Source organism: Equus caballus, chromosome 1 (genome assembly GCF_041296265.1).
Source record: "Equus caballus isolate H_3958 breed thoroughbred chromosome 1, TB-T2T, whole genome shotgun sequence".
Lineage (NCBI taxonomy): Eukaryota > Metazoa > Chordata > Mammalia > Perissodactyla > Equidae > Equus > Equus caballus.
Window position 1 is genome coordinate 139445255 of NC_091684.1, and position 21119 is coordinate 139466373.

The 21119-nt window shown below is 51.0% G+C and overlaps 1 protein-coding gene across 14 annotated transcripts in view; it reads left to right on the forward strand.

Annotated features, from left to right (window-relative positions):
• Positions 1–21119, forward strand: part of MEGF11 (multiple EGF like domains 11) — a 336757-nt gene that overhangs the window by 154420 nt on the left and 161218 nt on the right. For all 14 annotated transcript variants that reach the window (XR_011439787.1, XM_023655041.2, XM_023655033.2 and 11 more), the window contains one exon: positions 6165–6257. Coding sequence is in view for 13 of the 14 variants with exons in the window: in XM_023655041.2 (XP_023510809.1) it covers positions 6165–6257 (93 nt within the window). In the remaining variant the exon portion in view is untranslated. The remainder of the gene's footprint in view (positions 1–6164; positions 6258–21119) is intronic.

Sequence of the window (21119 nt, forward strand, 5' to 3'; positions counted from 1 at the left end):
CCAGCTGTAAATGGGGTAGTAATAACCCCTGCCTGGAGGATGAAACGGGGCCTGGACGCTGAGTGCCTAGCAAGGAGAAAGGATTTGTCACATGGGCTGTTTTTCACTCACACGATTACTAGTGTCTACTCGAGTGAGACTATCGATGGAACACAAGTGGTCATTAAATCATCCATACTCCTTGTCCCCAGCCCCCAGGAGGAACCAGGGGCTGAAATAAGGTGCTGAGTCAGCATGTGTGGCAGCTGCAGGGTTATGCTCCCCAGCTTGACGGCCCTTGTTCCTTGGGTGGACCCAGAGTACCACTTCTGAAAGGAGGGTGGCACCGTCTAGTATTTCCTAAGCACGTTTTGGGCTCTGTTTTACATCTGGTCATACTGGGGAGTGAGTAAATGATAGAAGGATGAAGTGGAGAAGGGACCTTAAAGGACCCACAATGTCCAATTTCCCACCGAACCAGGAACCCTCTAGAGCGGGAGGCCCCTCCGCCCATAAAGCCCCAGGTAGTAGAGGTTTTGGTCTTTGCTGACCGTCAGTCTCTGCGGTCACTCACCTCTGTCCTTGTAGTGAAAAGCAGCTGTGGACGGTATGTCAATGCATGGGTGTGACTGTGCGCCCACAAGACTTTATTTGCAGAAATAGGCAGCTGGCAGGCTTTGACCCGAGCGCCATAGTTTGCCTGCTGACTGAGCCCTGCCCTCCAGCATTTGTACGTCCCCTATGCTCTGCTTGAGCGTTCCCAGTGACAGGTTGCTCCTACCTATAGAAACAGCCATTTCAACTGCTGAACTCATTCAGGTGTTAGAAGGTCTTGCCTTAGGTTAAGCTGAAATCTGCCCCCATGTCCCATGCGCCCCTTGGTCCCTATTCTGTCTGGGACAGAGTGGCTCCCACCTCTCCTTAGCAGCCTTTCAGTGGGTCAGCTGACTGTGACCTGCCCCCACCCCCCAGTATCTCCTTCTCCAGGCTAAACAGCCCCCCAGTCCCACCTTCCCGTGAGCCTCACAGGTCACGTGTGCACACTCTCTGCATCCTGAGCCTTCTCCCCTGGCTTCTCAGTGTCCCTTGCAAAGCATGGGCGCTCACAAGCATCACCAAAGCCACACGTGGAGTATCTGTAAGGCATGGCCCCTGGGGAGACCTGGAGATGTTAAGACCTGGATTTACCCTCAAGGGGCTCACGGTCTACTTGCGGAGACCAGATGAACCCATGCTAAAGGGGGAAGTGGCAGGAGGCCAAATGCGTGACATACCACCAAATGCCCGTCTGCCCCTGCCCCGCCCTCCCCCCCCACCCCCAATCACGGGATTCAGAGGAATAAGAGGCCTCCATGGGCTGGGCTGGTCAGGAGGAACCTTGTGTGGATGGGGGGGGGTTCTGATGGGAAAATATTTCACCCTCCGGAATATACAAACTGGGGTGGCTGAAGCCCTCCTGGCTTCTTGGTGGAGCTGGGTGATGGAGGCTGTGCCTGGTCTTGGTGACCCAGGTGACTCAGGGCTAGGGAGCCCAGTGGAATCGTTTCAAGCTTCTGGCTGCTATAAGGTGGCATGGGGGAGCCAGAACAGCCCTGGGTCCGAGAGGAGCATCAAGGGTTGTCAGCAGTGGGTGGAGCCTTAAGGGTGTCGTGTTTTACAGAGGAGAAAGAGGGGAAGCCACCTGCTGAGTCGTGTGTCAGGTAGTACAGAGCCTGAACGCACACTCAGGTCCCCTGGCTCCTAATCCAGTGCCCTTTCCAAAGGAATGGGGGGCAGGAACCAGGGTCCCTGTGACGTCAAGAGTTGAGGTTTACTAGGCCATAGAAAGGGGATGGGGCTTGGGGGCCAGGAAGGGGGACTAGAGTAATGGCAGCAATCCAGGCATTTCCTGGAGGTGGTGGGTGGGATGACAGCCACGGGGGCAGGGCGGGTGGAGAGGGGAGATTCTTAGCCAAGCGGGACTTCAGACCTCATCTAGTCTATCTCCATTTATAGGTGAGGTTGCGGGGCCCCGGGAGGAAAGTGAGTTGTTTGACATCGTTGAGATAGGTGCTGGTAGACACAAATCCAGGTGTCCTCACCCCCACACCTCCATCCCTCAAGACCCCCATCACCGGGAAACAGCCTGAGCCAAGGGTCAGGGTCCAGAGATTTGGTGACCTCTCTGTGACTGAGCTCAGGGAAGATAGTCACTACCTCCCTGCATGCGCTTTGGTGCTCTCTCCCGGGGCAGGAGGCTCTCTCATGGGACCCACAAACAGCACCTACTGTGTATCAGGTAGCGTGAGGGGCTGGAGATCCTCAAAGGAGAGACAGGTGCTGACATAGCCAATTCCCACAAGGCGTGCTGGGATGGCCTATGAGGTAGCATGCATGACAGCCCCAGGGCCCAGCACATAGTAGGTCCTCAGAAAATGGTAGTGCACAGGAAGCAGCAATAAATGGTAGCAGCTGTCATCTGTCTTAGACATCAAGTCCGGGCCCAGTAGATGAGGCTGCTCTCCAGGGAACCGTCCCCAAGCAGGGATCTGTCATCAGGGCCCTACAGCCCACCCCATGTGTCTAGGACCTTGGGGAAGAGTGGGAGTGGGGGAGACGGCCCGAGTCTGGAGGCTAAGAGAGGCTCAGGCATCACAAGGCCCCTGCCTCGGGTCTGAGGAGACCCTCCTATAACAATAGCAAGACTCGTAAAGCACGTACCACACCCCAGGCACCACTCCAGGTACTTCGTCAAGTCCTGTCACGGTCCCCCATTGAACAGATGGGGACTGACACAGAGATGGCAGTAACTTGCCCGAGGTCTAGAGCTACTAAGTGGCATCGCTGGGTCCAGACCTGGCTTTCCAGATGCAGTCTGTGCTCTTAACCACCGTGCTGTGCTGTTTCTGGCTGAAAATGCCTCTAGATGTTAGATGTTCTAGGCAGGGTGGTAGGTGGGGCAAGCTGACAGCAGTGGTTCAAGTTTCTCCGTGGGGCAGGGAGGGGCCTGGCCCTCAGTGACACAGCCTGTCATGTCAGAGCTGGCCTCTGATTCTGTCCACGACAGCAGGTGGGTGTGCAGCGTGGAAAGAGACTCTATGAAATGTCCCCATTTAGAGTTACAGGAGCCAGAGAAGAAAGAGGCAGAACTCTAACTCAGCCCCTCCGAGGGGCTCGGCTGGCACAAGAGGCTGGGGTCAGAAAGAACTTAAGGGACCTGCACGCTGTAGGAATGGCTGGGTGTAAACCCCAGCCCTCTGTGGAGGGGCTGACCCTGCTGGGCTACACTGGGGTCTGGGGTCAGCGTGGCACCCCTGCCCCAGGGAGAGTCTCACCTCCATCCTTCCTCAGGAGACTCTCCTTGCAGCAGCCCTGTCCCGCGCTCCCCTCTCCCCCAGGTACACAAACATAGGCCCAGTTGCCACATGTGGCCAGCTGAGCCTCAATTTGCTGTCTCAGACAACGCCTATGAAGTATGAGTGGGTTGAAGTTTTGACAAGCACATAGCCCAGGCATGATACCAGGGTGACGAGGAGGAGTGGGGGACAAGGAGATCTGGAGGGACCACAGGGACAGCAACCGCATCCCTGGAGTCAGGCCCAGCGTTGGTGGGATGGCTGTCCTCTCTGTGTAGGGTCGCCAGGAGCCAGTGTGCTGGATACAGGGCTGAGCCAGGGCCCCTGGGACTTGGGGAGGGACCAGCACAGAGCCTGCTCAGAGCACCCAAAGGCCCCTTCAGCTAGGAAGAGGGGGCAGGAGGTAGCAGTGGTCAGGTCACTAGGGTCAGAGGGCCAGAGAGAAGAGAGGGTTGGTGGGGCACCGGGTGGTTGTCCTCTGTCCTCCTGCCCTTGGCTTCCCTCCCTCCTCCCTTGAGCTGCTCCAAGCCCCACCCTGCAGGGCCCTCAATGAGTTGAAGCAGCTCCTCTGGCCTCTGTCTCCAGCTCTCACCCTCCTGGGGTCAATCATAGCACCCCTACGCTGTTCCCTCTGGCCGGTCTCCCCCCTCCCCACCCCGAGCTGTCTAGGCAGGGGAGGATGTCCAGCCTGGGGCTAACATGGCGGCTCCATAGTCTTGGGCTCCTCTCACCTCCCTCCACTTTCAGAGGCCTCTGTCTCCACGAGTCTTTTCCCTGAGCTCCTTCCTCCCTGGCCTAGAGGCCACACGCTGTCCATGAGGCCCCACATACTCGGGCCTCAGTTTCTCCCTGTATAAAATGAAGGGGTTGGACCTGATTTTCTTGAGGTATCTTCGAGCCCTGACACTCGGCAGGTTCACGGTTCACTGCCTGCTCCCTCTGCTCCCCCAGGATCAAGGTGTTGCTCTCTGCAGGCAGAAAGCAACTGGAGGTGTGGTGAGCTCATTGACAAGCTGAGGGAGGGGTCTGCTAGAAGGTGGGCAGGCCCAGCTGTGGAGCATGCTGGGACCTCAGCCTACAGGGGTGGGATGGGGGAAGGAGGGAGCAACTGAGGCCAGGGCTGGGAGCTGGCTGGGCCGAGGGGCTGGCCTCCGATGGGGAGCCAGGGGATGGACGCCTATTGTCCAGTGCATACTGGGAACATTGACCCATTTGAGTTTGTTTGGAAAGTCCAGAGGGAACCAGGGCAGTGGGGGTGACCAGCTGGGGCCTTGCTAGCAGCTGGGTGAGCAGCTCATTGTGGCTTTAAATGGAGCTGGTCACTGGGGTCCGGGTCCAGCCTGGTTCCCCAGCAAGAGGTGGATTTAGTTGGTAGTCCCAGCTGCTCCCTGGAGCTGCAAGTGAGGGGCTGTGGAAGTCTTCAGCGCAAACCAGAACTCTCTCCAAAAGCCACTTGTACAAATGGGAAGGACTCAGGTGCCAGTGCTCTCCCCAGACACACTACATCCCAGGCTTGCAGAGGACAAGCTGACTGCAGCCCATTGAACACTGGGGCATCTGAAATGGCTCTTCTGAGTCTGCCTGGGGGCTTGGGCAAAGCTAAGGCAACAGCTTCAGGGTAAACGTCTGTGTTTGGGAGGGAACAGAGGACCCCACACCAACCATAAAATGGACTTTGTTGTCCACCCTAACAGTGCCCTCCCAGGGGGCATTCAGGCCAGGCAGTGGACATGGCAGCAGGGTGGGTGTTTGAAGGTCAGTGGCTAGCCCTCACTATCAGGGGCCACCTGCTCCCCCAACCCAGGCCAGACCAAGCAGAGAGGAGGGCTCTACTGGCGCCATGCTGACCTGAGACCCCAGTGTGGCCCAGCAGGGGACAGATAACAAAATAGATAACAAAGATGATGAACAAAGATGATGTCTAAGAAACTGACAGTGTTGATGGTAGCCGCCAATTTCCCCAGCTTGCAGAGGTGGCAAATGGGGTTTTTCTGTACTCCTTCACTGACGGATTAGATGATGGGGCAGACCTCTGAGGAGCAGGGGATGACCTTGAGAAAATGTGGATGTCAGAGGAAGAGAGAAATAATCTCCCTTCCCCACACTGCTGCCAGTGAGCCTTCTCGGCGCTGGAGCAGTTGCTGGAAACTTTGCTGCTCTTGTCTCCCCACTCGGGAGGCTGCAGCATTTGACTGGGTGATAAGAAATTGCCAGGCGCTTTCTAATTACAATTATCATCATCGTGGATGTCTCTCTTAATTACTTTCTTATAATTAGCTGTTGCTTTTTCCTCGGCATTTGTGTACTTTGCAAATTTGCTGACATTTGAGAGCCCCAAAATAGGGAGTTTTGGGGAGGAGGGCAGGAAGGTGAGGGAGGAGGGCGGGAAAGTGAGGGAAACGGGAGGGGAACCTGTTCTTTTCGGGCAACCTGATAAATTTCAGGACCTTTGCGGAGAGAAGTTGGGGAAAGCAAAAGATGGACAGGACAGGTCATTTCCTGAGCTGATGGGAAGAGCGGGAGCGTGGATTTAGGGGGCGGGGTTGTGGAAGGTCTCCGAGTGTTAGACTTTGGAGGAGATAGTCTTGAAAAGTCACCAAGGCTGCCATTTCTCAGGCTGGGGTTTCGTTTTAGGAAACGGGGCTGGGATGAAGCACACTCTTGTTGGATGTATTTTGGAGTTAATTAAATGACTCAGGTCAGGAGTAGCCTGATTTTCCCCAAAGCCAGTGATGCGTTCTGAGCAACCCTGGGCCCCGGGGAGTGGTTGCCAAGTGGTTTATGCTCCTTGACCAAATGGTTGGTTTTCACTGTCTGTCTCTGTTCTTCCTCCCTCCCTGCCCCTTGCAGCCCTGTGTACGGAGGAATGTGTGCATGGCCGCTGCGTTTCCCCAGACACCTGCCACTGCGAGCCCGGCTGGGGAGGGCCCGACTGCTCCAGCGGTGAGTCTGGGGTCTTCGGGGGTTGGGTGGCACCCTGGCTCTGGGTCGGGTCGGGCTGTGCCGTGTGCATTCTGAATCCTTTGTGTTGGGCTGGGGCTGCCTCGGCGAGCTTGGGCATCTGGGAGGACACATACCTGCAGTTTAGTACAGGGTGGAGGGCTCTGGGGGTAATGTTTCAGGGGTCTGGAGGGACATGGTGTGTGTGGGGAGTTGTGGAGTCATCTGTACAACTCTGACTTTGATGAAATACCTCTAGATATGGTCTTTGAGGGTTGATGTGAAATTGAGATACCACCCAAGGGAGCAGACTCAGGAGGTCACTGTGATCAAAGCCTGGTCCTCAGCTTTGCTGGTCCAAAGACTCAGTTTTGTGGGTGCTCACAGAGGCTTGGGGCTGATTCATGAGATTGACAGGCAGTGAGATGCCTCTGTGTCCCCAAAGGTAGGAGAATGGGACACTCGTGTGGGTGGGTCACCGTGTTCCTACATCTCTCTAGGCAGACAGTTCATATTCCCTGGGGAAGGCTTACTGGTGAGTTTGGAGTGAGGTGGATGCTCTTGGGACGGACCTAGCGACCCACAGCAGCCTGGGACATCGTCTCTACTGTGAGGCTGGCCACCGAGACCACAGGGTACACTCGGCAGCTGCTCGGGGAATTCTCTGCCAAGAGCCTAGTTAAAGACAAATCCTTTCCTTCTGGCTCATTTCCCCTGAATACTCACAGATGACACCCTTTCCTTTGCACATTTTGCAATCAATGGTTGGTTAACATCATGGTCTTATTTGATTTTCAAAGAGCCCTTGCTTGGCGTTGCTGCCCAGTTTTCTTCCTTCCTTGAGCTGGAGTAGAGTCTTTTTCATTGTCCCTCAAGTAGGTAACAAAGCTAAGCTGATCCATGAGGGCTCTAACCCCCATTATGTACCCATCTTTGGGAGCCACCTCCGTGCTCCTTGTCCCATAGTGACTGGAGTGGTCAGGATAACTTGGAAGGTAATGGTGTGTCCCTGTTGGCCCAATGTGGTGCCCTTGCCCTCTCCCACTCTCTCTGCTGGAGTGGAAACATCTCATTATGGTCTTTTTTCCCAAGGCCTTGACCGGAGCCTCCCTGTCTATATAGTGCATGAGAACCTACCAGGCAAAGCAAGGCTATTGGATGTGGTTTTGTCTTGAGCCTGAGTGGTTATCTCAGCTCGGGGAGTCCAAGATCTATTTGGGTGCTCATGTGACTCTCTCCAATGCACTGGGACCCCCAGTGACCATGGTGGCCTCCTCCTCCCACCTGTTTCACTGCTTCAAGGTGGCCTGAGAAACAGGCCAGGGACTCCTCCAGACAATGAAAAGTAAACCTGAGGGACACCTGGGTTAAAGGAATGTGTTCAAGGTGGCTTTTTGTGAACTTGAACTACAGGAAACACGTTGGCTTAAATGTTTGAGAGCTTTTTCTCCCTTGTCTGTGTTTTGTTTTGTGTAACTTTGCTTACAATGAGTCCTTGATGAAGAACCATCTAGCCTGGATTAGGTGAGCCCACCTGGGACAGGTGTGCTGGCTGCTGCTGGATTATTATCCAGCCTGTTGGAGGTTGAAATACAGCCTGAGTCCTGGGGGTCCCGAGTGCATATAAACCACCAGTGAGTGCAAGTGTGTTTGGTGCTCACTCTGTGCTGGACTGTGCTGGATAGTGGGGTGGGCCCTGGAGGGTCTTTCAGATGTGGTCTCTCTCTCTCAGCGCTTCCAGTCTAGCGAAGGAGGTGGAATGAAGGCGGCACTCGATGAACAGGACTAGGAGGTTAGACTAAGTCCGGCCTCCAGAGTGAGTTTACCATGCAAGTGGGGAAGAAGCTTTGCTAACTTGCAGTACCAAACTGGGCTGCCTGATTTCACCCCCCATTCACTCATTAAACTTGGTGCTGAGCAACCTACCATGACATTCTTGCCGTGTCTGGAATTCTCCCAAGGAACTCAGTGGACAAGGCCACAGACTGTGTGTGGGAAGCCAGTCATCTTAGAGCAGTTGATAATAGCCATTGAGGCCACACTGAGAAGAAATCAGAATCCCTTTTCATGAGTCAGCCCATCGGGTATCGGAAGACAGTGATCACTTCCTTCCCCAAGTTTTTGTTCTCCTTTATTTCTCACGTGATGTGGTCTGAACTGCCTTCCCCATTAGGTTTCTCTCCACTTTGGCTGGGGCCTTCATTCCTCTTAAACTATCATTCTTAGATCTGACTATGCAACTGCAGGCTTGTATGGAAAAGTAATGAAAGAGATAGATACTGCTTATTGAATTTTACTGCACACTGGATGCTTTATATTCTCCTCTAGTCTTCACAATAACCCTATGGTGAAGGAATTATTATTAGCCCCATTTTACAGATAAGAAAGTTGAAGCACAGAAAGCTTAAAGAACTTTCATCAGACACACAGCCAGTAAATGATGAAACTGGGACTATTGACCAAGCAAAAGCTTGGGTCCTAAACCTGAACTCATAATGATTATGTTCTCCTTCCTTCTGGATGCTCAACCTCTGTTAATACAGCTTAAGGTTGAAATAGGACTTTGATGAGAAGACATAGTTGCTCACACGGGAAGGAGGGATCTGCTTGAAAGATGCGGCCCCAAGATATTGTTGTGGAGGTAGATGATCAGCCGTGGGACACAAGTTGTGACTGGGTTTACTCCAAGAAATCTGAGCCTGCTTGCCATTGTGCCACTGGATGCCTGTGTGCCTGTGTGCACTCTGCAGTGCCTAGGGGCTTTGTGGGGCCCGTGCCCAGGGGATGGGTGCCCTGCTCAGTGCAGAGTGTATCTGGAGATTTCTGAATGGGATCTGTCCGTATACATGTCTACACATGTGACACTCTTACAGGGAAGTCTTGATCGTTATTTAATTGAAAGCATCATCCTTGTTGTTATTTTTTTTTCTGAGTTGAAAATTATGTCATTAAAAAAATTCAAACTGCACCAAGAGTATAGACGAAAGGTGAAATACACACCCCCTCCTGGCATGGGGGTGCTTGCCCTCCCTGTTATTTCTCTACACGTTTGCACTGAGAGCTAGACCTGTATACAACTTCTATTGTTTAGATCAAATGTATGTGCTATTCTATAACTTACACTCATTTACGTCATGTACTCACTTCCTTGTCAATAACATGAATCTCCCTTTAAATTTTTAATGCCCTTAGGGAATTTCAGTCTATGGATTACCAAAAGTATTTCATTAGTCTCTTGTTGATGGGCATTTAGGTTGTTTCTAATTTTTCAGTTTTAGGCCCACCATCCTTTATCCAAGATCCTTGGGGCCTGTTGGTTTCAGAATTTAGATTTTTTCAGAGTTTGGAAAGGCATATGGTGACTATATCATATATGACATATACCCCTGGTGGGGCCTGGGCAGCCCCCTGGGATGAAACATGGTCATATTTCTGAATTGACATGTGACTGATCACATCTAGAGACATATAGACGATATATAACAACAGATCAGTTCCATGAAGATTTTGCCTCTAAATGAATTTTGGTGCCAAACTTTAGAAATGAATTCCTTTTGGACTTTTTAGAGATTTTTGTATGGTGGACATGTGGATGAGGGACGGTGGCCCTGAGTAAAAATGCCGCAATGATTCTTCTTGTGTATCTATCTTTGCCCACTTGTCCCAATTTCTTCTTAGGATCAATTCCTGGAAGAGGCAGGAGGGTTATAAAGATCCATCATCCCGCAGCCCGCCCCTGCCCTGCCCTTTGTGGCTGCCAGGGGATTTACGACTTTGAGAGTTAAAGGGGACAGACCCAGTACTGTGGTGGGGGTGGGGGACTTTTCATTTTTATACAGACTTAACCCCACAACCTAATTTCTTTAAGACCTGGACTAATTTCTTTCTGCTCCATAAAGGAAGTGAGGTGATGCTGATTTGCCTGGTAGGTAAACATGTCAGCTAATGTGGATAATTCTGAGATGTTAGATGGACCAATGTGGGGAAACAGAGTAGCTGCATGCTTGGTCATAAACCTCCATCCCATATAATAATGAAGAGTGAAAGGATGAAATGTCAGTTTACACTGAATAAAGACGACAGAGTGACTCTTATTAAATCGCACTAATCTCACAAGTGGAGATAAAAAGAAAAAAGTTTTCCTATATTGAATATCTAGCTTTTTAAAGTAATTAGGAATATTAAACCACTGACAATGATTGAGATAGAAACATTATTCATAACTTTTATTTCCGCACTGGGCAATGATCCAGTATATTTCATTTATGAGGTTTCAGCTGTAAGGAGAAGGACGTGAGCCAATTCCTAAATTAAATATGTCCTGTTAACTTTTATAAATGATACCCAAGAATCAACTTGGAAATTTAAGCCTTCATTGTATTATTTAATTGTTGTATTTCCTGGGTCCTGCCTCTCTGCCTTCCATCCCATGGTGCTTTGCAGTTTGGGTTCTGGGCCATAGAATGGTGTTTTGGTTTTCGTCTCTGGCTTCCCCAGAAGGGCTGGGGTAGACATGAGAGAGAAGCTGCTCCTCCATGTTTCCACCGTCTCCTACATTCTTAGATTCCACTGAACTGGTTTTATCCACGTGCAAGGAGAATGTGCAGGACAGTAAATGCTTGCTACACAGTGTCTTGCTGTATGGCCACCGCCTACCCCCGATGCTGGACACGAGGCAGGATTGCACAGCAGGCCTGAGTAACGAAGGCAGCAGGAACCACGTTGGGTCACAACCAAGAGCAGTTTCTACCAAGTCAAATGTGTTCTTGTCTTGAATGGTGTGTGGGACCCCTGGCTGACTAGGCTTTCAGCTCTCCTTGCAGATGAAAATTAAGTGTTTACCAGCTCAGAAATATACCTGCACTCTTAAATGAGCCTGGGACCCTTTAGGTCAGTGCTTTCAAAGCTAAGGTATGTGTTTGCTAGAGATTTGTGTGGTAAAATGTAAATAACATGGCGTTTGCCATTTTAACTATTTTTTTGTTTTGTTTTGTTTTGTAATGGATAAATCTTTTTTTTTATTTTTTTTTATTAATGTTATGATAGATTACAACCTTGTGAGATTTCAGTTGTACATTTTTGTTAGTCATGTTGTGGGTACACCACTTCCCCCTCCGTACCCTCCCCCCACCCCCCCTTTTCCCTGGTAACCACCGATCAGATCTCATTTTAACTATTTTTAAGTGTACAGTTCTGTGGCAAGAAGTACATCCACATTGTTGCACAGCCGTCATTACCATCCATCTAGAGAATTTTTTCATCTTCCCCAACTGCAACTCTGCACCCATTAAACACTAGCTCCACATTCCCCCTCCCCCAGCCCCTGGCAACCGCCATTCTGTTTTCTGTCTCTATGAATCTGACCCCTCTAGGTACTTCATATAAGTGGACTCATACAATATTTGTCTTTCTGTGACTGGCTTATTTCACTTAGCACAATGTCTTCAAGGTTCATCCATGTTGTAGCATGTGTCAGAACTTCTTTGCTTTTTAAGGCTGAATAATATTTCATTGCATATATACCTCATTTTGTTTATCTATTCATCTATCAATGGCCACTTGAGTTGCTTCCACCTTTTGACGATTGTAAATAAGCTGCTGTGAACGTGGGTGTGCAAACGTCTCTTCGAGTCCTTCTTTCACTTCTTTTGGGTCTATACCCAAAAGTGGACGGCTGGATCATATGGTGATATGTTTAAGTTTTTGAGGAATCACTATATCTTTTTCCACAGTGTCTGCACCATTTTACGTTCCCATCAGCAATGCACAAGGGCTCTAATTTCACGTCCTTGCCAAAACTTGTTATTTTCTGGTTATTTGGAGTTTTTGGGTTTTTTTTAAGATTGGCACCTGAGCTAACAACTGTTGCCAATCTTTTATTTTTTCTTCTTGCTTTTTCTCCCCAACCCCCGTCCCCTCCCCAGTACATAGTTGTATATTTAGTTGTGAGTCCTTCTAGTTGTCCTATGTGGGACACCGCCTCAGCATGGCCTGACAAGCGGTGCCATGTCCGCGCCCAGGATCCAAACCAGCCAAACCCTGGGCTGCCGAAGCGGAGCACGTAAACTTAACCACTCGGCCAGCAGGCCAGCCCTTGGTTTTTTTATACTTGCCATCCTAATGGGTGTGAAGTGATATCTCATTCTGGTTTTGATTTGCATTGCCCTAGTGATTAGTGATGTCGAGCATCTTTTCATGTGCTCATTGGCCATCTGTAATGTCTACTTTGGAGAAATGTCTATTCAAGTCATTTGCCCATTTTTAAGTTGGGTTGTTTGGTTTTTTGTTGTTGAGTTGTAGGAGTTCTTTATATATTTTGGATATTAATCCCTTATCAGATATATGAATTGAAAACATTTTCTCCCATTCTGTGGGTTGCCTTTTCAGTCCAATAGAGTCCTTTGATGCACAAAAGTTTTTGATTTTGATGAAGTCCAGTTTATCCATCTTTTCTTTTGTTGCCTGTGCCTTTGGTGTCACATCCAAGAAATCATTGCTAAATCCAATGTCATGAAGCTTTTCCCCTATGTTTTCATCTAAGAGTTTTATAGTTTTAGCTCTTTGATCCATTTTGAGTTAATTTTTGCATATGATATAAGGTAGGGGTCCAACTTCAGGGGTTTTTTTGCACATACATATCAAGTTTCCCCAGCATCATTTGTTGAAAAGATTTTTGCTGAAAATTCTTAAAGCCATAGAGATGAATTTTTTTTTTACCATGTAATGGTACATTAGTTATCTGATAAATAATGTAGACATTGCTCCTTATATTAAAACAAATACAGATTTATTATAGAAGTAAATGCAGAATTAGCATTTATTTAAAAAAACCAAAAATGTGATAACTTGAGCATTTGGTGGACCTTTTGGGGCTATGCCACCAGGCCTCCCTAGGGGCAGGGCTGTTTTAGGGGTGAAGGTTGAGAGGCAGTAGAAAAGGCAATAACTGGAATTAGACCTCCCAGGGCTAGTGACTGTTTGCAAGGATGGTTTAGAGAGGGATCAGGGCTCGAAGCCCTCTCTCCACTGCATTCTTGGGGACTCTCTCTTCCCTCCACCATGCTAGGCTGTCTGCAATAGCCCCTCTGTCTGTGCCGGGGCTCCTTGGTTCTAGATTGGCACAAGGGCTCTGGCCCAGCCCACACTACCTCATCTTGGGTGTTCCAAGGTCTCTGCATCTTTCCACGGTGCTCGGTACTGACCCTCCGGAGCTGTGCGTCATATGAATCCCATATTGCTGTGGCTTAGGCGTCCTGTTCTCCTGAAGATCTCTTCACCTATCTTTTATATATGTACATATTCCTGGAATGGAGTGCTAGGAAGTATGGTCTTGGATCCCAGAACTGAATTTCTGGTTACTGAGATCTGATTCAATGGTTACTGAAACCACTGAATCCAGAGCTGGGAGGGACCTCAGAAACTGTCTGGTCTAGTCCTTGCATTTTACAGATGGGCAAACCCAGGTCCCGAGAAGGGAAACTGCTTGCCTGAAGTTACCCAGGGAGGCAGTGGCAGAGCTGTAACTTGGTCCTGAGTCTCCTCACTCCCATGACCTTCGTCTCCCACCAGCTTCTGGGAAATTCCAAGCTGGACTTGTCTTAGAAGCAGATGGGTCTCATTATATCAAAGCAAATAGGCCAAGTTGTTCTACAGACTTTTGTGCAGATGATCTAAAGGTTCAAGACCATCCTGGTTTCTTCTCTCCCCAGGCTGGGGGACAGACTCATGATGATAGGTCAGGCCAGGGAACTGGGACTGGGGACTTCCAGAGGGGTCCACCCTGCCACCTGCCTGTCTCAAAAAGTACATGAGGGAAGAGTTCCCATCTCAGGGGCCCCTGGACAGGCTTCTCACTGACGAGCATGGGGACATCACGGTCTGACAGCACAGGATGTGGGAGCAAAACAAAGGGATGCGATGTGGGCTGGGGTTCCTGCCTCTGTCCGGGGGGCAGGTGAGGGGGCCCAAAAGGAGATGAGCAGGGCCAGAAGGGGTCTTCAGTGGGCCCGGCTATATAGGTCTGCAGAAAGGGCCACTGCCAAAATGTTGGGGATCCTTCCCAGCGAAGGAGGAAGGAGCCTGAGCGTGAGTAGTGAGAGAGGCGAGAGGAGGAGGTCAGAAAGGAGCGAGAGGGGCCATACCGTCTGAGGAGGGAGGTGAATGGGGACTCCTGCACCCACCGTGTGCAGGTGCCTCACATAGATGACCTCATTTACTCTCCCAGCAGCTTGGAGAGGTTGTGCGTGTTGTATCCTAGGCTCCGGGACGTGGAGCAACTTCTGATATTCACTTGGTTAACAAGTGGCAGATCCGGGATTAGAACCCAGAACTTGTTTTCTTCCCACAGCTCCATGCTGCCCTGAAAGTCCTGTGCCATAACCCATAGGAAAGCTGGCTCTGGGTCATACCTCTGCCTGGTGACCCTAGCTCATTCCTTCCCTTTCTGTGGGCCTCAGTTTTCTCATCTGTAGAATGGGAAGGTTAGTGTGGCTTTTCCAGCTCTAAAATCCTGTGATGCTCTGTTTCTGGGAAGTCAAAATCCAGCGTGGTTTCACCTGATCAAGGGCCCGGGTGACCTTCCCGCTGACCTCTGGGAGAGGGAGTCTCCTGCCCCCCACCCCCATGCATGGCCCTCCTGTGAATCTCTGCCTTCATTCCGGGACCTGGAAAAGAAGTGGGGAGGGGACAGCCACGGGTGGGGGCAGCCTTGTGACTCACATCCTGGCCTCCCCCGGGTGGGGTCTCCTGGTGAGCCCTGGATTGTCTCATGTGGGGGCGGTGTGCAGAGGGGCGTCACGCTAACCGGACGGCCGCAGCCGTAGGGTGGTTTTTTTCACTACACCGAGCCTGCTGTCAAGGTTAAAGCAACTTCAGATGAATCGCCACAAAGCAATTACACTCGCTGTTCCTCACGTGCGCTCTGCCCTGCCCGAGGCCCCTCGCCGAACCGCCTGGGCTGCCTTCTGCTGGCATCTGGTGTGCCTGTGGGCCTCCCCAGGACAGTGGGCTCTGTGTCAGCTCCGCACACTGGGGCTCAGTCACCATGACGAGGACAGAAGGGAGCTGTGGATGCGGCTGCAAATGCTTTTTCAAGGTCTGTGCGTAAGAAGAGCTGCTATTCACCCCAGAATTCTAATTTTGAACAACAAAGAATTCCATAGCCAGGGCCACTGGCCTCATGACGCTCTCTGTCCCTTGAGTTCCATTCAATGTGCATTTAGTGAGCGCTTTTCAGAGGCCAACCCTGCCAGGGGTCCAGGGCTGAAGGGGGGATTTAGGGACGAGGAGGGTAGAGCACCCATCCTCAGGGGACTTTGAGCAGAAGTCAGAACCACCAGCACAGAGAGGAGGGAGGAGGAAGAGTCCGAGGAGAGAGAAGCCCCTGGCTTTTATGGGGCAGGGCCTGATGGCTCAGGAGAGCCATCATGGGAAGGTGGAAGGAGGAAGGAACCAGGTGTGTGCCATGGTCCCATTATAGGTGAAGAAACTGAGGCACAGAAGGTTAGGCAATGGCCTGGGGTCCTACAGCTGGTGAGCATCAGAGCTGGGTCTGTCTGACTCTCTCCACAGGCCACAGGTAAGAAATGTGAGAAAGAACTGTGAGGAGCCTGTGCTGGAGGTGGAGAGGGGCCCTGGAGAGGGACGGTGGAGCGTGTTAAGAGACCTCAGCCCAGTCTGAGTCCTGGGGCAGGAGCTGCAGGGGAGGACAGCAGGAAGGCTGGCCTCTGTCCGTCTCGTAGCCCATGCCCATCGCCTTCCCCCACGCCCTCCTCCCTCTTTCTGAGACACTCCAGCCTTGGCTCTGCTCTGGAAGCCATGAAGAGGTTCATTTCCTCCCTGCTGGTGTTTTCTTCCAAAGGCACCTCCCAGGAGGAATGAGAGGTGAGAGGGGGCAGATGCTGGGGTGCCCCGCCCTGCTGCGGGCCCAGACAGCTGTGTGGATGAGAATGAGGCTGGGTGGGGGCAGCCTGTGGAGACCCCAGCACATGGGACTGAAGGCAACTGGTCCCCTACCACATCTCTGCCCTTGGACTGGGTCTTGCTCCTGTGCTGACGCCCACCAGGAAAGGAAGGGAGAACTCCTGAGAACCTGCTTCCCAGGTCCAAGGGAGGTAGGCGTGGGCAGAAGGGAGCCTGGGGCCGCTGCTCCTCTAGTTCCTTGAGAGATGCAGCCTCCCAAAGTTTCACCACTTCCCCCTCTGCCCCTCTGCCCAGAGGAGGTATTGAGACCAGTCCCATCTGAATAGGGTCAGGGGTTAGGCATCTGTGGCCCATCCTGAAAGTCAATTTTTGTGGAAAGCCAGAAACTGCATACCTGGGGTCTGTGTGTGAGCTGCTTGTTCCAGGGGGCTGTTGTAGGGTGGGGAAGGGAGGTAAATTCTGCACGACTCGGCTCCGGCCATCTGCTCCCTGAGAACAAAATTAATAAATAAATGACACTCAGGGAGTCTCAAGAACTGGGGGGAGGGAGGAGGGTGGGAGAATCCGCCCAAATGTGACGAAAGCAGAAACGAGTGGCGGGAGTCAAGCTGGCGTCATCGTGTGGGGCTGGCAGGCAGCGCTGCCATCCTTCCCCCCCCAGCCCCACTTGGGCATGAAAAGGACACTGTACCGCCCCCACCCCCCACACACATGGCAGGTCCTTCCAGGGTGGGCGCATGGGCTGGGCCTGCATGGGAAACATGGTCCTGGGGAAGGGAATGCTGAACTGCTCCCACCTGTGCCCCACCACCTGGAGGACTGGCCTGGGGCTCTGACGGGGAAGCGAGGAAGGAGGTGCGTCCTCTCTGTGGCCGAGAGGGGCCCACTGATGGCAGGTCCCACTCTCTAAGACCTGCCCCTGCCCCCGAGGACTTTCCCTTCAGTCCCAGTCAGCCCAGACCTGCTGTGTGCCGGGCACCACGTGGGGGATGGACGTGAGGATCTCATCTCATCCTCCCGCTGCCCCGCCAGGTGGGGATTACGACCCCTGCTTTGCAGTTGAGGAAGCCGAGGTCTGGGGAGGTTTAGTCCTTCTGCAAGGTCACTCAGCTGCCCCAGAGGGTGTGCTCTTTTCCCTCTGACCTCTTTCTACTGGAATACAGGCTGTGGAGAGGCGGCATTCGAGGCTGAAAGGCAGGGACCTCTGGGCTTTGCTCCCGCTTATTAGACTTCTCCCCTAACTCATACCCAGCACTCAGTCTACATGCTGTCCTGTAGTAATTCATCATTATTGTACCCACATGACAGATGAGCAAACTGAGGCTCAGGGGGGTTAAGTCCTGGCCCAAGGGCACATGGCTAGTAGGTAGCAGAACCAGGATTTGAACCCAGGCAGTCTGTCTCTGGTGACCACACTTGCAACTCTGCTTGACACTGTTTTATAGGGCTTTCTGCAGGCCTTCTCCAGCCCTTCCCACGGTTGGGAGGTGGGGCAGTGCCTAAAATGCAAACCAGGTCATGTCACTTCCCTGCTCCCCTTTGCCTGCCAGGAAGTGCCCTAGCTCCTTGGCCAGGCCTCCAAGTCTCCTCTGGGGCTAATGCCTGCCCAGTTTTCAGCCTCATCTCCCATCGCCCCACCACCACCCTTCCCTCTGGAGGTCACACCTAGTTGGAGAAATGGGAAAGGTGGCAAGAAGGCAGAGGAGCCAGAGCTCAAGGGCGGATGAGATTTGGTTTCAATGGTCAGCTGTGGAAAGAGAGGGTGTTTCAGGCAGATAGACCCACGTGTGCAAAGGGACTGCATGGTGAGCATGTTCGTGTGGCTGAAGCAGAGGAGGCCTGGTGTGGAGGAGTAGGGGCCAGGCTGCACTGCGAGGCCAGGCCAGGTGGTGTGGTGCTCTTATACCAACAGCCTGAGGAGCTTAGACATTATCCCATGGGCCACGCGGAGCCCCTGAAGGCTCATTTTGCATTGTTTCTTGGTAAGGCCACTTCCTGACTCTTTCTTCTCCCAAGTAACCTGTGACTAGGTGTGGGCCTAGGTATGGAAATTTAGGGAACGCTGGAGGCTCTGATCTGCCCCTCCAGTCCTGGCTAGTCCCTCCGGGCTAGCTGGGCCCTGCTGTCCTTCCCTTGTCCCTGACTGGAGGCCACCGAAGAACATATGGCAGGCGATCTTGGCATTGTATGGGAAACAGATTGCATGGAAGGAGACCGCCATGATTAAGAGTTGGTGAATGGATCTGGGCAGCGGGTGGCCCACAGAGGCCAGCTTGAACGTGCTCTGATACCCTCCTGTCTCCCTGTCTGGGCCAGGGGAGGCAGACCTGATGTCCAGTGGGATGTCCATGCGGAGCGCCTACAGCTGCCTTACTGGCCCCCAGGCTCTCTGACTCCCATCCTGCCTCTCAGTGACAGCCCTCCCTCCACCTCCAGTCCTCAGACACCAGTGGGCCCCAAGGCAGGCAGCAACTGCCCAACATTGCCACAGCAGCAGAAGCAGCAGCAGAAGTGGGGAATCTGTCACCCTCTAATAAGGAAAGCCCATTCTGGCAGGCTGGGTAATAGGCCTCAAATTGAATAATTAATAAAGTTATAAAAATGTGTCTACTATATGGCCAGAATAATTCAGCCCAATTAGAAGCAATTATTTCTTGCAGTTATGCCACTCGGTATTTTTTATGAACAGCTCTAGCATCTAGACAGGATTCCCAGGGTTGGCTGCCTGCTTGAGAGTTTCTGTTGAGATCAGTTCTCCCCTGGGGCTTCTTGCCGATGAGGAACATCCATCTGTCCATCCATTCATCCATCCATGCATCTATCCAACTATGTATCAGTTTATTCATCCATCTGTCCATTCATCTGTCCATCCCTTCCTCCATCCTTTCATCCATCTGTCCATCTGTGAGTGCATGCATCCCTTTGTGTATCTATTCATCTATCCATCCATCCATTCATTCAACAGATACTTCTTGAGCCCCTTCCATGTGCCAAACACGGCTAGGTTCTGGGCATGCAGAGAGAGTTAGACTGCCCCTGCCCCTGCCCCAAGGAGAGCCCAGCCCAGGCAAGTGGACCTCTGAGTCATGCAAGCTGTGGTTCCTGTTCTTCAGAGGTCCTGCCAAATACGATTTTTGTCCTTCATCTCTTTCCCTGTATTCCAGGGATACATACATAGATATTTGGACTTAAACCTGGCCTTCAGCTAGGTAATATGCTCCTTCCCAAGATGGTTCAGCTTGTGCCCCTACATTTGAGAGCTTAGGGCTCTGCTGGCTTCAAAACACCCACTGCTCTGGGTCCCAAACTTTTATCAAGTGGAGGTCAGGTGATGCGGGATCTCAGCTCCGCCCTGGCCTCTCTGCCTTCAATGTGACCTGGACAAGACAGTTACTTTTTTTTGGTCTATCTATAAAATATGAAGCATCGCTGTTACCACTGTGAGCTCACAGGGATGAGGTGAGTCAAGAGGCTTGGGGCCGCCTGTTGGAGACCCAAGTTTGCTTCCTAGAACAGTGGATGTGAGTTGAATTTTGAGTCAAATGAACTAATCCTTTGTAGGCATCCTACAGGAAATCCTTCCATAAAGCCAATGCTCTTTGTGCACTGAAGATATACTCCTTCTGATTTCTCTGCCTGGACATTGAGACTTTTCTTAGAGTGAAGCAAGACCATGGCTCGATTCTTTAAGTCTCCACAGAGCCCTTGCTGTAAGCCTAGCTCTGTGCTGGATTAATCTGATAGAATTTCCTAGTTGAGTTATACTACAGTCACCGAACGCTTATTAGGGGTCTGCTCTCTTTAGGCTCTGGGGATGCAGAAAGACTTAAGCCTTCACTCTGCCCTAGAGTTGGCCTGTCTGACATGGCTTTCCTTTTGCCTCGTTGTGAATCAGGATGTCAGAGCTGGCAAAACAAAGCGAAAAGGCAGGCCACAGACTGGGAGAAGATATTTGCAGCATGTATCACCCACAAAGGATTAATACCCAGAATATATGTATTTTTAAATCCTGCAAATCAGTAAGATCAACCCAATTCAAACATTGGCAAAGAATATCAATATATTTGTGCACTTCACAGAAAAGGCTATTTTGGGGCAATAAGCATATGAAAAGATGCTCACCTCACTGGTAATCAAGGAAATGCAAATTAAAACTTAGAGATGCCCCTTTTCACACCCAAGAAATTGGGGTAAATCAACTCCTGATAATACCAAGTGTTAGGATGCAGGCAAATGGACACTCAAATGCTGCTGGTGAGAGTGAATCGGCAGTACCATTTTGGGGGACAATTTGGGTAATTTTAAATAAAGCTGAAGATGATACCAACCATCACTCTATGTTTCTCAAACATTTTTTTCTACCACAACCTAGGTTAAGAAATACATTCCCTATTGTGTCCCAGAACATACATTTGCGCACACTGATATTTTCAAAATCTCTTCTATTTAATTTTTAAAAATCAAAGTCGTGACCTTTTACATTGATTTCATGACTCTCTTCTGGGTTACAACCTGCAGTTTGAAAAGCTCTGCTCCGAAGAGCCCCTCCCAAAGGCACATCCCTGCGTCCTTGTTTGTAATGCTGCAAAGCTGCAGGTAACCTGGAGCTCCCTCAAGAGGAGAGATGAACTGTAATACATTCACACGGTGGCCCCCCCCCCCCCCCCCCCCCGGCAGTTAAAAGGAATGAATAGCGCTACCTCTGTCCACGTGGATGAATCTCAAATACATAATATCGAGTGGAAGAAGCAAGCTGCAGAGGGCTACATATGTACCATAAGATATCATTTATGTAATGTTTAAAAGCATGCAAAATAATGACTATGTTCTTTATGGGTACATTCAGACATAGTAAAAGTATGAAAAGAGACATGGAAATAATCAACATTAAAGTCAGGCTTAGGTTTCCCCTGGGGAGCGGGGAGCAAGGGATACACGATTTAT